This window comes from Nicotiana tabacum, chromosome 19 (genome assembly GCF_000715075.1).
Source record: "Nicotiana tabacum cultivar K326 chromosome 19, ASM71507v2, whole genome shotgun sequence".
In the NCBI taxonomy this organism is placed as follows: Eukaryota; Viridiplantae; Streptophyta; class Magnoliopsida; order Solanales; family Solanaceae; genus Nicotiana; species Nicotiana tabacum.
In genome coordinates this window covers 145,354,784-145,368,723 of record NC_134098.1, presented here as the reverse complement: position 1 = coordinate 145,368,723, position 13,940 = coordinate 145,354,784, and the positions used below count along the sequence as shown (strand labels likewise).

At 38.3% G+C, this 13,940-nt stretch overlaps 1 protein-coding gene across 1 annotated transcript; it reads left to right on the top strand.

Moving 5' to 3' along the window:
* Positions 1–4,466: 4,466 nt before the first annotated feature.
* LOC142173327 (very-long-chain aldehyde decarbonylase CER1-like) lies at positions 4,467–8,957 on the top strand. The gene is made up of 10 exons (XM_075238829.1): positions 4,467–4,656; positions 5,352–5,578; positions 6,292–6,524; positions 6,606–6,825; positions 7,054–7,429; positions 7,519–7,626; positions 7,856–8,056; positions 8,136–8,237; positions 8,328–8,501; positions 8,589–8,957. The coding sequence occupies exons 1-10, from the start codon at positions 4,507–4,509 to the stop codon at positions 8,769–8,771; spliced, it is 1,974 nt and encodes a 657-aa protein (XP_075094930.1). The 5' UTR covers positions 4,467–4,506; the 3' UTR covers positions 8,772–8,957.
* The last annotated feature ends 4,983 nt before the right edge of the window (positions 8,958–13,940 follow it).

The following is a 13,940-nucleotide window of genomic DNA, read 5'->3' as shown; positions in this document are numbered from 1 at the left end:
CATTCCCCCCATTTACTGTTCAATTTATGCTTTACAGTTGTTATGTGACTTGTCGGGGTGATTGGTTAGGGTCTTGTGAGATTTTGGAATGAATTGGAACATTTAGTTCCAAGGTTCAAAACATAAGTTAAAATAGCGACCGGATGTCGACTTATGTGTAAAAGACCCCGAAATAGAATTTTGATGATTCCATTACTCCGTATGGTGATTTTGGACTTAGGAGCATGTCCGAAAAGTTATTTGGAAGCTTGTATCTAAATTAGGCTTGGAATGGCGAAAAAAATAAAAATTTAAGTTTGGATGTTTGACCGGGGAGTTGACTTTTTTATATCGGAGTCGAAATCCAGTTCTGAAAATTTTTATAACTTCGTTATGCCAATTATGACTTGTGTCCAAAATTTGAGGTCAATCGAAATTTAATTGATATGTTTCCTCATCGAATGTAAAAGTTGGAATTCGTTACTTTTGTTAAGCTTGAATTGGGGTGTGATTTGTGATTTTAGCATTGTTTGATGTGACTTGAGGCTTCGACTAAGTTCTTATGATGTTTTAGGACTTGATGGTGTATTTGGTTGAGGTCCCGGGGCCTCGGATGAGTTTCGGATGGTTAACGGATCAAATTCGAACTTAGAACAAAATTGGAAACCTGTTGCCATCTGATGTAATCGCACATGCGGAAACTGGCTCGCAGGTGCAACACCGCAGGTACACAAGGGCCATCACAGAAGCGGCTAAAGCTAGGGAGGAAAAAGGTCGCAGGTGCGAAGAGTTTTCCGCACCTGTGTGGCCGCAGGTGCGGTGAGGGGTTCGTAGAAGCGCACCTGCAGGTGCGGGATTTTGAGCGCAGGTGCAGAGTTGGGGGAAATAAGTGGGTTCCGCAGGTGCGGATAGAGGGTCTCACGTGCGAGAAACCTGGACAGAATGCTAAAAACAGAGGAGTCCGGGATTTTTGTCATTTTTGACATTTCCAACACGAGTTGAGGCGATTTTTGAGCGAGAGTTCACGAGAAAACTTGAGGTAAGTCACTTATGATCATTTCTATTCTATAATATTGAATTATGATCGAATATTCCGACTAGATTATGTGTTTTAGAGGTGTAAATCGGGAATTTTGACCTAGGGATTTGGAAATAAGATTTATTGATTTGGAGGTCGAGTTGATGTCGGAATTTGGTAAAATTTGTATGGTTAGACTTGTGGTTGAACGGGCGTTCATATTTTATAAATTTTGTCGGGTTCCGAGACGTGGGCCCCACAAGCGATGTTTGGGTGTAATTTTAGATTTTGTTGGAAAATTAATATTTTCATATGGAATCAATTCCTATAATTTGTATTGACTGAATCAAATTATTTGTGACTAGATTCGATACGTTTGGAGACCGATTCGCGAGGCAAAGGCATAGCAGAATAAAGAATTACACGGTTTGAGGTAAGTAACAGTTCTAAATTTGGTCCTGAGGGTATGAAATACCGGATTATGTGTTATGTGATTGGTTTTGAGGTAATGCACATGCTAGGTGACGGGCGTGCGGGTGTGAGGTAACGCGCAAGCTAGTTGAATAATTAGTTGTTACCCATACATGTTTTCACATATTAGAGAAATCGAGCTATAAATCATGTTTAAACATGTGTTGATACTGTTAAGACCCACAGAGGTCGTGTACTTGTTGAGTTATCTGTTAAATTACTATTTAGTACTCACTCGCGATTTTACTTACGTATTACATCTCAGTCTCTCTTGTTCATTATTGATACATCATATCATTACTGTTGGGCTTCTTGTCATGATTTTTGAGAGCCCGAGAGATTATAGAGGTTGATGTCTGAGTGAGACCGAGGGCTTAATTGTGAGAATATTTATAGGATCGGGCTGCACGCAGCAGCATATTTTATTGATTTACGCCATGATTGGCTTGTTATAGCGCTTGGGCTGAAGGAGTCCCTCCGGAGTCTGTACACACCCCCAGTAAGTACAGGTACCTACTGAGTGCGAGTGCCGAGTGCTGAGTGATTGAGAGGAATGAGTGACTGTGAGGAATGAGTGACAGCGAGGAAAGAGTGAATGGGAGGACTGAGTGATTGTTACTCTGAGAGGATGCATTGATTTCATTATTGCTGCATTTCAGCTGTCATATATCACTATTTTGGAAATTCCTGAAAAACATTATCTTCTGCTTCAGTCGAAGTTGATATGAAATTACTGTGGAATTTTAAATGTTGAACATGAGAGCATGCCTATCCTTTTTGTGTTGAAAATTACTGTATTTGGACTTAGTTGTGAAGCTCGTCACTACTTTCAGCTCTTATTTATTATAGTTACTGACTGAGTTGGTTGTACTCATACTACACCCTGCACTTCATGTGCAGATCCAGGTGATCTCCGACACAGTGGGTGTTGATTCTTTCACACAGTTAATTTTCCGGAGATTCAGAGGTAGCTGCCGTGTTTTGCAAACCTTGTCTTTCCTTCCCTAACTCCTTGCTTACTGTATTTGGTCTCAGACTATTATAGACCATGTTTTACAGACTTGTATGTATAGATGCTCATGTACTCAACGACACCGGATTTTGGGAGTATATTTATATCCAGTATTTGTGGGATTTTCCTTTAAACTTAAATTATTATGTTTTTCCGTATTTAATGTATTGATCAGAACTTTCCCAAAATAGCTGTTCAAAATCAAGAACGTCTATGTCTCTGCCTGAAAAGAGACTACTAAAATCCATGTGACGGCATTATTTTGAAAATTATGCAAAAACTAAATTTTCAAGTCTTTGACATTTTGCACTAAACTCTTCTTCTTTGAGTTGTTTTTGAAGAAAAAAAAATCATTTTGAAAGTTTCCAAACTCATTTATTTAAAAACTTCGAAAAAACTCGAAAACTAACTTTTGGAGGTTTTTCTGACAGATTTTTGAAAAATCAGTTTGGAAATCTTAAAAAAAAAAAAAAGAAGAAGAAATTTTGCAAAACCAACTCAAACAAACATTCTTTCACATTAAGACTAAAGATGTAGAACAAGAGCTATAACTTGATTTGCTTGTACAATACATCCTGAATTACAATACTCCCTCTAGTTCTGTTTATGTGACACTCTCCTTTTAAATATGTTCTAAATATAATTACATACTTTTAAATTTGAAAATAATTAAAATAATTAACTTTATATTTCTTATTTTAGCTATAAGTTGTCAAGTTCAAGTGATGAACTCCCTTGTCAACATGTGCTTATGCTCCTGGGTGGGTGGGGCCCGCAAGGGCGGTCCCACATTGGTTCAAGCGGGTTCAGTTGAACCCGCTTCGTAAAAAAATTATACTCCATCAGTTTCAAATTAGATGAGTTACTTTCCACTTTAGTCTATTCCAAAATAAATGACACATTTCTAAATTTGGAAATAATTCAACTTTAAACTCTTAATTTTACTCATTTACCAGCTTTTATAACCACACAAATGTCATGGTCCCACAAAGCTTTTACCTCTTAAGCTTTTAAGACCGCAAGTTTCAAAAGTTATTTTTTTCTTAAACTCCGTGCCGAATCAAACTAACTCATCTAAATTGAAATGGAGTACTATTTTTATATGTAAATTATTTTTTCAAGCACCAAGTGGAGTGCCAACAAGAGTGGAAGGTTCGGGGTTCGAATCTTAGTTCCTTCCTTTTCAAGTATATTTTGGTTTTTCCTAAAATGGGTAGATTTAAAAGACCCACCACCCAACTTTACCATTTTAATCTTTGGAAGATTTATTTAAGAATAAAACTATTGAGATTAATCTTTTAAAGACCCAATGCCTAAGATATTATACCATTTACTTAAATATATATGTATTAATTTTTTTTCTCTTTCTGTTAGAGTATTCTTCTATCTCAATTTCACATTTGTTTAGAAATCTTTTAAAGTATCCTGCTTGCCTCTTTCTCGTGGTTTACATAATACTTATTATTTATTTATTTTTTATTTATTTAAATTTAAAATATTTTCATAGTTCCAAAATTCTTATATTAAAGAAGTTATTCATCCAGTTTAGTTTATAGTTCTCTTTTATTTGTTATTGTTTGCAATAATTAGCTTATAAAAATAAAATAATTTTGAATTTGTAAAATTTAAACAAATAAGTACTAGAATTTAGTATTTTGGTATCAATATTGATGATTGTTAAATAAAATTATTAAAAATTTATATAATAAATTGTTAAATCTAAGAAAATAGATAAAAAGTTGTTAAAATTTATCTTTATATGTTTTTAAAAGGCAGCCTCAAAATACGGAAAAAAGAAGAGTAGCCAGCAAAACTTTTTTTGGAGGTTTTGTTATGAACAAAGAGGAAAAGGTAAACTATATTTGTTAAGCATGATAGTGCTTCTACTGTCAGATGCAGCCGAGGGTTTAGTCTCTATCTGAACCCGCTTGCATAAAATATTGGGTCCGCCACCGGGTGAAGGGGTGATTTTGTACGTAAGGCCATTAATTGGACGGTTAATAGATGTAATAGAGTTCTCTATATAATGCAGTGGAAGCAAAGGCTTTTAAGAGAAGACAGAGGAAGAACAAAACTACAAGGACTTTATTTTGCGAGGAAGAAGCTGTACAAAAGCATGGCTTCTAAACCTGGCATTCTCACTGAATGGCCATGGACATTTCTTGGAAACTTCAAGGTACTCTTTAATTTCTTCAATTCTCCAACAAATTTTTTCCCGTTATTCTTTTCATATGTTTAAATTAAGTATATTCAGAGGCGGATGCAGAAAATTAACTAAATAAGTACAAATAATAGAATCTGAACCCAATAAATCAAACTCATAGAATTTCAAACTTTAATCCATAAATTTCAAATCCTGATTTTTGTCAAAGTAACTTAACAACTTGCTTCTCTTCTTTCTTCTTCTGTTGTTGGACTTGGAAATAACTTATTCATTTAATGCATCAGATGTCTCCGACGTTGCACTGAGTTCTTTCAGTCCAACATTACGAGAAGATTATATTGTGTTTGATTGTTTGTGTTTTGCCTATTCATTTCCGTATCATTTCTTTGAAAGAATATTCATGTACGGGAGCTAGCTAGGGAGATGAACGGTTTGCCAAAAGAGAAAAAAAGAATTCTGAGCCTTTTTATCTTTAATAAAGATTTATTAAATGTGACAAAGTTCCAGGAAAACATTGTAATATTTTCTTATTAAGATAAGTACGTAGCTAATGTTTTATAAATTAATTCTACAAAATAATTACGGTCTGTTTTGGTATTAGTACTGGCAACTCATTACCTTTTTGTTTTGTTTTTGTTTTAATCATTAATTTATTATAGTAAGGATTCTGCTAACTTTTTAACAATATTGATTTGTATGGGATGAAGTACTTGGTTTTGGCACCATTTGTGGGTCACAGCATATACACATACTTTATGAGCAAAGATGAAAGCCAGAGGGACATTGTATACATAATCATACTCCCACTTCTACTGTCGAGAGTGATTCACAACCAGATATGGATATCTCTATCTCGTTACAGGACTGCCAAGGGTAATAATCGAATTGTTGATAAAAGCATAGAATTTGATCAAGTTGACAGAGAAAGCAACTGGTATGTACTTCCTAGCCTTACGCCTTCATTCATCTACTCCATAATACGTAGTAGTAGTAGTAAGTGACTTCAAACTAAAAGGAAAAAAATGACTTCTCTCACTTCTTAAGGTCAGGTGTTAATTTTGTTGTAATTATTTTAATTTTAACTTCACATTACTTGCTCCACTAACACTAAGATACTATTATACCACTAAAAGATGTGGAGTGATATGTACTTCTAAATTCTCAAGTAAAGGTCTTGGGTTGAGCCCGGAGATTGGTGTTGCCTTTGGTAGGGAGCGTGCTACCTCCAAAGTAGAATTTTATGGCGCAAATCGAGATTAATCGAGCTTCAAAGCGGGCACCAGACATTTGGATAAACAAATGAAATATTAATCATTAGTATTCAAAGATTTTAAGAATCACCGATTCACTTATATTATTATTCATCTTTAGAATATGTTGAAAAATAATGTAAAGTTACAGTAAGAAACCTAAAATCTGACCCGCCCATATCCGACCCGACCCCGTTTGCCACCCCGCTCATAATATAAGCTTTACTTACAGAATTAATTAGTTTTGGACTCGGTAGGCGCATACCTAAACTTTGTACTCCATTTTATTATGTTCTTGGACTCTTTACTAAAAGGGTCGATCCAACAAAAGGCAAGCAAATGCAAATTTAATTGTACATGGCATGACTGATTTAAGGTTGAATATATGATTTTGTAGGGATGATCAGATCATATTTAATGGACTGATATACTATATTGGATACCTGTTGCTGGAACAAGCTCATCACTTGCCTTTGTGGAGAACTGATGGCATCATTATTATTGCCTTGCTTCATATTGGTCCTGTCGAGTTTCTCTATTATTGGCTTCACAGAGCTCTGCACCACCATTTTCTCTACTCTCGTTATCATTCGCATCACCATTCCTCCATTGTTACTGAGCCCATCACTTGTACGTCGTCCTCTCAAAACCGTTTTACTATCATATTTTGTGAGGTCTTATAAAAGGATTTTTTTTTTTGTATTTTGGCAGCTGTAATTCATCCGTTTGCCGAGCACATATCATATTTCTTGCTCTTTGCCATACCATTGCTCACCGCTACACTCACTGGAACTGCTTCTATAACTGCATTTGGTGCGTATATCACCTACATTGATTTCATGAACAACATGGGGCATTGCAACTTTGAGCTCATTCCTAAGTGGATATTCTCTATATTTTCCCCTCTCAAGTACTTGATGTATACACCCTCGTGAGTCTTCTGGCCCTATATTTCATTGAGCTTAATTTAATGCAAAATATTTACACAATTAGTTCACTTATAAGGCAATTGTTACCGAAATTTTATGGAAAAGAAAGTCTTCTTTTGAATGTAAAATTCCTATAGATTATTGGGCACATTAGTGATCACTGAAGTTTTGTATTTGTGAAGATTTTGTTTGTTCTTTTGCCGCTAAGATCATTTGTGCTGATGGCACAGGTACCACTCACTACATCACACTCAATTTAGGACAAATTATTCACTTTTCATGCCAATGTATGACTATATCTATGATACACTGGACAAGTCATCAAATACATTGTACGTAAAGTCACTTGAGAGAGAAGCTGAATTGCCTGATGTAGTGCACCTTACACATCTAACAACCCCTGAATCCATTTACCATCTCCGCCTGGGGTTAGCATCCTTGGCCTCGAAGCCTCAGTCCTCTAAATGGTATTTCTGGTTAATGTGGCCTGTCACACTATGGTCGATAATGATCACATGGATTTATGGTCACACGTTTATTGTTGAGAGAAATTTGTTCAAGAATCTCAAATTGCAAACTTGGGCTATTCCAAAGTATCGCATACAAGTAAGCAATGAAATAGTATTCAAGATTGTTTCATACTTTGGATCTGTTGTTAATGCGATTGTTTGGCCTGATTCTAAATGTTGTTGCAGTACTTTATGAAATGGCAAAGAGAGACTATTAACAAGTTGATTGAGGAAGCCATCATGGAAGCAGATCAGAAAGGCATAAAAGTATTGAGCCTTGGACTCTTAAATCAAGTAAGTCAAAATATATGAGAGAATTACATGATTCTTCTTAACCGTATGCTTTTCTTGCATGCATACATCTAGCAAAACGTCTGTCAGCTATCACAAACATTGACTAATATTAGGGCGAAAAAGAATTGAAAAGAATTCTCCTCTCACCCTATATCCATTGTTTGTTGGCTGAACCAAAGAGAGCCTCAGTTGTACTAGTTAACGCATCTAAATAAATGTAACTTTCTAGGAAGAGCAGCTGAATAATAGTGGGGAACTTTACATAAGAAGGAATCCTCAGCTGAAAGTAAAGGTGGTAGATGGAAGTAGCCTAGCTGTTGCTGTGGTCATAAATTCCATTCCTAAAGGAACTTCCCAAGTTGTCCTTCGAGGCCGTTTGTCCAAAGTTGCTTACTCCATTGCCTTAGCCTTGTGTCAAGGAGGAATTCAGGTATATGTGATCACTATCAATCTCGTCCACAATATTCATTTTCCTTTTTCTCATTTTGAATGTAATTTTTTATATATAGGTTGTCACGTTAGATGACGAAGAGTACAAGAGACTTAAAACAAAGCTAAACCCCGAAGCTGCAACTAAACTGGTCCTGTCGAAATCTTATAATGTTTCAAAGGTACGTATAAGCCAAAATACATGGAAAAGTATACAGTCCTGAATCTTGATAATTCATTACAATCAAAAGAGGTTCATGATTATGTTGCAGACATGGCTAGTAAGGGATGGATTGAGTGAAGATGAACAATTGAAAGCACCAAAAGGAACAATATTCATTCCTTATTCACAATTCCCACCAAAGAAAGCTCGCAAGGATTGCTTCTACTTCAGCACACCAGCTATGATTACTCCAAAATATCTTGAAAATGTAGACTCTTGTGAGGTTAGAGACGGTTATCTAATATCCTTAATTTCTCTTTAATTTTGTTGATCTTCTTCTTATAATAATTAATTCACAATATAATTCCAGAATTGGTTGCCACGAAGAGTGATGAGTGCGTGGAGAATAGCTGGGATTTTGCACGCGTTGGAAGGTTGGAAAGAGCACGAGTGTGGTAACATGATGTTTGATATTGACAAAATATGGAAAGCTAGTCTTGATCATGGTTTTTGCCCATTAACCATGGCTTCTGCAACTGAATCCAAGAACTAGAGATACAAATTGTTTTTATATATATGATCATATCTTGGATCCGTGGTCAAGTATATCAGCCATTTGCATTAGGTGATCTTTCCAGAACTCTGTATGCATTATATAAGATGTAATATGAACAAATTTTGGAGCATGAATGGTGACTTCTATTGATTAACAATCTTTTTGTTAATCTTCCTTTTATTTCCCATTAACTTTATATTTTCCTTCATCCATCATTGGATTTCCAGGTTTTCTTTGTGAATCGAGAACTCCCATTTAATAACAAATTCGTGACAAATGGAATCAGTGTTTTGTTTACCCTCAAAATCAGATAGCAATTAAATTTGTAAGTGGTTTTAAGGATACGCAGATTAACTTGACACAAAGCGATAAATTAAGTTGCAATTGAATAAATAATGACAAAGTAAATTCAAACCATACGAATTGGACAATTTTAGCCTTGAAGGAACAATCACCCTCGAACAGTATCAAGATACAGAAGAATAAGAGCTTAAAGACAGAAAATAATAATGTATTGCTTTTAAGTGCGTGTTACAATATCTTTTATGAATTATCAAACCCCCTTTATATAGTAGAGGAGTCCTACTTTAGGTACAATTCTATAAAAGATAAAAAATCTTTTGATTTACTGATTGCCGGTTCTTTATTGATACGTGCTGAGATTCCCGCTTTAACATCCGACCGTTCACGGATATTCAGTCTTTCACAATATTTCTTCGAAGTCTGTTTACCCGAAAAATAGATAGAGTTGAATTTATACGTAGTTCTAAGGATACGTGATATAAATTAATACAATTTGGGAAAGATATGTAAATAAATATCAAAATTAGTTATAAAAAAAATGAATGCAAACCGAATGAACTAGTTAGCCTAAGCCTTCAGGCTTTATCACCTTCAAATTGAGTGAAGAACAATTGGTAGAAAAAATATAATATGACTAAATATCCAAAGCCAAAAAAGGATAGTATTTGCTCTCTTTTCTGTATATCTCATAATGAATCTCTTGTCCTCTACAAATGATAGCAACTCTTAATATAGTGGGGGAATCTCATTTTGGATATAATTAAAAATACATAGTAGGAATCCCATAATAGATTAATTAATTAGCTTTTCCTTGATTCAAGCCGTGATTTTCGCCGAGATTCTCCCCCAACTTGCGGCTATAAAGGCTTTTTTGTTTCTTGGCTCGGTCTCGATCTTGGCCGATCTCAATTTTGATCGGTCTTTGGGTCTCGAGCTCGATCTTGGCTGATCTCGATATTGATCGGTCTCTTGGCTCGATCTTGATCTTGGCCGGTCTCATTATTAATCGGTCTCTAGGTTTCATCGCTGACATCATCATGCACCAAGTCGAAGTTGGCCGGCCTCGGTATTGATCGGTCTCTGGGTCTCGAACTCGGGATATTTGTAACATACGTCATAATTGGGCTCGTCGCTGACATCATCATCCACCAAGTCGAAGTTCGAAAATTCATATCGTTTCTTGTCATCTTCTTTCCGAGAAATGATGGGACTATCTGTATACGGTCAAAAACGAGTATGCCCTTCTTATGACTAATCGAGATTGGAACATGATGGTCCAAGGTTCATCATTGTAATATCGAGCCATGATGCGAAGTTAGGTTGTCGATCTTGAGCCCTAGAGACCGATCAATATCGAGATCAACCAAGATCGAGCTCGAAACCTAGAGACCGATCAATATCTAGATCAGCCAAGATCGAGCTCGAGACCTAGAGACCGATCAAGATTGAGATCGGCCAAGATCGAGACCGAGCCAAGATACAAAAGGCAGTTAGTGCCGCAAGTGGAGGGAGAATATTGCCAAAAATCATGGTGCCGCAAAAAGAGGCCGCTTCTTCATCACGACATGCCGGCGGCGAGGATGCGGTGGAGCCTCGCCTTGAGGAGTTCTTTCTGGTAGCGTGCTCAATTGTCATCGATTTTAAGGTTGAAAAACCTTCTTCGGTACTGGGCCTATGTGAGCCGATCTCGAGGTACCTGTGTTCAATCATCGAGAAAATTCTCGACAAAGTAAAACAAGAATGCAACTGGGGCGACAAGCACGTGGTAGTCCCATCGCCTGAGGAATCAATTACTACTCACGTGGAAGGGTTCTTAAGCATTTACACTTATCCTTTCACGTTGGGCCCGTTAGATCCTGTCATTGTCACCTTTTGCAAAAGGTATGACGTGACCCTTGGCCAGATCCACCCTTCTTTTTGGAGAATAGTGATTCTTCTCTGATTCTTCTCAAGCAAAATCGAGGGGTGTTTTTTTCACCCTCGATCACCTTATGATCCTTTATAGTCCCCAACTCTATCGAGGAGGGTTAATCAAGCTTGCTCGCCGAGCCACCAAAGCATCGTTCTCGAGTATAGATGAGACTCGTGATCGAGGTTGGATAGGCCGATTTGTTCTAGTCAAAACCATGGACCTGATCCTTGCCGATGACATGTCGTTTCCTGAGAAATGGAATATGAACCGTGAGTACTTATTTTCCTTTGAGCATTTTAATTTGTGTCTTCCTTTCATTTTCTTGATCCACTTTTTCTTTCTTGTTACAGTTGTGGTTTGGATGCCGGAACCGATTCTGGATCTTAAACAATGGGTTGAAGGTTTGGTGCTGCAGAGACCGTACTCCAAGTGCGCTTGGGTGGAACTATCAAAGGGTCGATGGGAGGCCCGTAGTCATGGTAAGTGTCATTCTTAGTTTGTTTGTTGTTCGATCTTCTTCACTTGCTTACCCCCTTTTTTCCTTTGTAGGACTTGGGAAGGATGTTGCCATGAGGCCCCCATCTGGTGATGAAGAGGTCCCTATCCCGAAGCAGGTTAAAGAGAAGAAGAGAAAAGATGCACCGAGTTCCCCGGTCTCGAAACAAAAACCGGCAAAGACAACTCGCAAGCCCAAAGGGGGTTCCGGTATCATGCCTTTGGAATCGATCCGCCGATTAAGGGACGAGCCCGAAGAAGTAGATGAGGAATTAGCCTATGTACAGGCTAATGTTTTGATACAACAATCCTCCGAATTGGCGGAGGTAGATAAGGGAGCTTTGGCCATAATTCCTGAACAAGGAAAAGCCGAGACTATTCCGTCTTGAGCTGAGATGGTTGAAGGAGAGACCGAGGTTAGGACTTCTCGGGCAGCAGAAGATATTTCAAGTTACGAGCTCGGGATAGTTGATATTACTGGATCCCCTCAGTTTTCAGATGCTATGATCCGCGGGGCCAGCATGTTTGAAGGTCGATCTTATGAGGGCATTCAGGAGTCGACCGATATCCATGGCTTTTTGAATGGGCTCGAGTCCACTGCTTCGGAGTATATTACCGGGTTCGGTGGATTACCAGTACCGAAGAAAACATCATGGTCGGGTGCTTTCGAATCTTCATCGGGCCCGAAATTGGTGGACCGATTCCCTGCCCTGAGTGTTGATACCGATCGCAGGCGAAAAATAGTACTCTCCGTCCTGGAGGATGCCCGAATTTTCTCTCCCCATGGGGATTGCTAGTTACCTTCGGTCCTTGGTACCGAAGAGGATCGAGCCGTGATGAATGCGGTAGGACCCGCCTGTCTTTTTAACAAGACCCAACATGCTCTGAATCGGGTAACTTCGATGGCATCTCTGTTGTTTCTTTTACACTTAGAGTTGTAGATAATTCTAACATTTTTCCCCATGTTTATAGGCTTCAGTGTTGCATCACAAGGCTTTCCTCCGAATCTGAGAAGAGCATGAGGCTGAGGTTCGGAACCTCACTGAGAAGAGTGACTCCTACAAACTTCTTAGTGAGAAACTTCGAGCAGATTTGGCAGCGGCTCGGGAAGAGCATGAGGAGATGGCTGAGCAGGTATTCTGAATTCTTCACGATAGTGAAGATTAATTGGAGATAACCACAAGCAATCCGATTCTGCAGGTTTGGTAGAGGCTTGAACAGATCGGACGACTCAATTTGTAGGTAGATGAGCTAATGGCCGAGGAGGAAAAATTTAAAAAGAATATGGACTCGAAAAAGGAGGCCGTTCAAGAGCAATTGGAGTTGGCTGAGGCCCAGCTTCGGGCTGCAAAAGAAAATGCCTTGGTGCAGATCGGGAGGATTAAGGAGCTTCAGCATCGGTTAGATTTGGCCACTTCCAATAAAGCAAACTTGGCTAATGAACTCGAAGTGGCCAGATCCGAGGTGGCCATAGCTAGATCTGAAGTGGCCGTAGCTAGATCTGTGGTGACCGAGGCTAATAAAAGAGCTGATGCTAAAGTGGCCCAGTTCAGGATTGATGTTGAGGTCAACCAGGCCAAGGCCAAGATCATGGTCGAACATGCTAAACGATAGGCTCGGAGGGATGCTCTCGTGGGGGTCAGTGCTCAGGGCTTCGATGTTGAGGCCGAAATTGAAAATGCCAAGGCGGAGGAAGCCAGGGCTCGAAGGCTGGCCTTCCCTGAGGAAGACTCCGGTAGCTCAAGCGAATCTGAAGACAGGAAAATCCCGAGGATGCGGCCTCCGATGAAGACCAAGCCACTTAAGACATTAAGTTCTTTGTTTTTCTTTTGTATTTAATCTGGGGCCGATTTGGTCTCTTGTAAAAAACCTTTGAATATAAACATAAGGCTTTTCTTGCCTTTTTGGTTTTTAATTTTTTCCTTTTCTTTTCTGTACTTTACAAAGGTCGAAAATGCTTTAGCATAAAATTGTGTTCGAGGGTTCGGGAAAACCTTACCTTTATTTTCCTTCTGCCTTATAAATTTATGAAGTTGTATTCTAAGGTCCGAGGTTCAGACAATTTGATTGAAATCGAACTAGTGTATCCTTTAGGTCTTACGATCGAGTGAGTGCTTGCTCGAACTCGAAGTAAGGTAACCCTTAGGTTTTTAGTTGAGCGAGGATGTTCTCTCGAACTCAAAGCAGAAAACAGCCCTTAGGCTTTTGTAAAAAGATTGCTTATGGCTTTGTCCCCTTTGCGGCTTTTAGTTGCAAAACTTGTAATGCCTTAGCATAAAATAGGGAATTGTTCGAGAGTTCGAACAATTTTGTACTCATTAGAGTTTTCGAGGCTTGATATTATCGAAGCCTTTTATGATTTTGCCGGGGGTAGCCTTTTTAACCGTTTTATGAGAGGATTCGAAGGCCTGTTTTGTTACGGAATTCAGACGTCTCCGACCCGTGTTAATTCGGTC

Bases quoted from the DNA above. Each gene is read 5' to 3' on its own strand.
- LOC142173327 (XM_075238829.1), top strand. From the start codon at position 4,507: ATGCAGTGGAAGCAAAGGCTTTTAAGAGAAGACAGAGGAAGAACAAAA. The intron at 6,826-7,053 runs GTGAGTCTTCTG...CTGATGGCACAG, and splicing joins TACTTGATGTATACACCCTC to GTACCACTCACTACATCACA. The intron at 8,502-8,588 runs GTTAGAGACGGT...ATATAATTCCAG, and splicing joins AAAATGTAGACTCTTGTGAG to AATTGGTTGCCACGAAGAGT.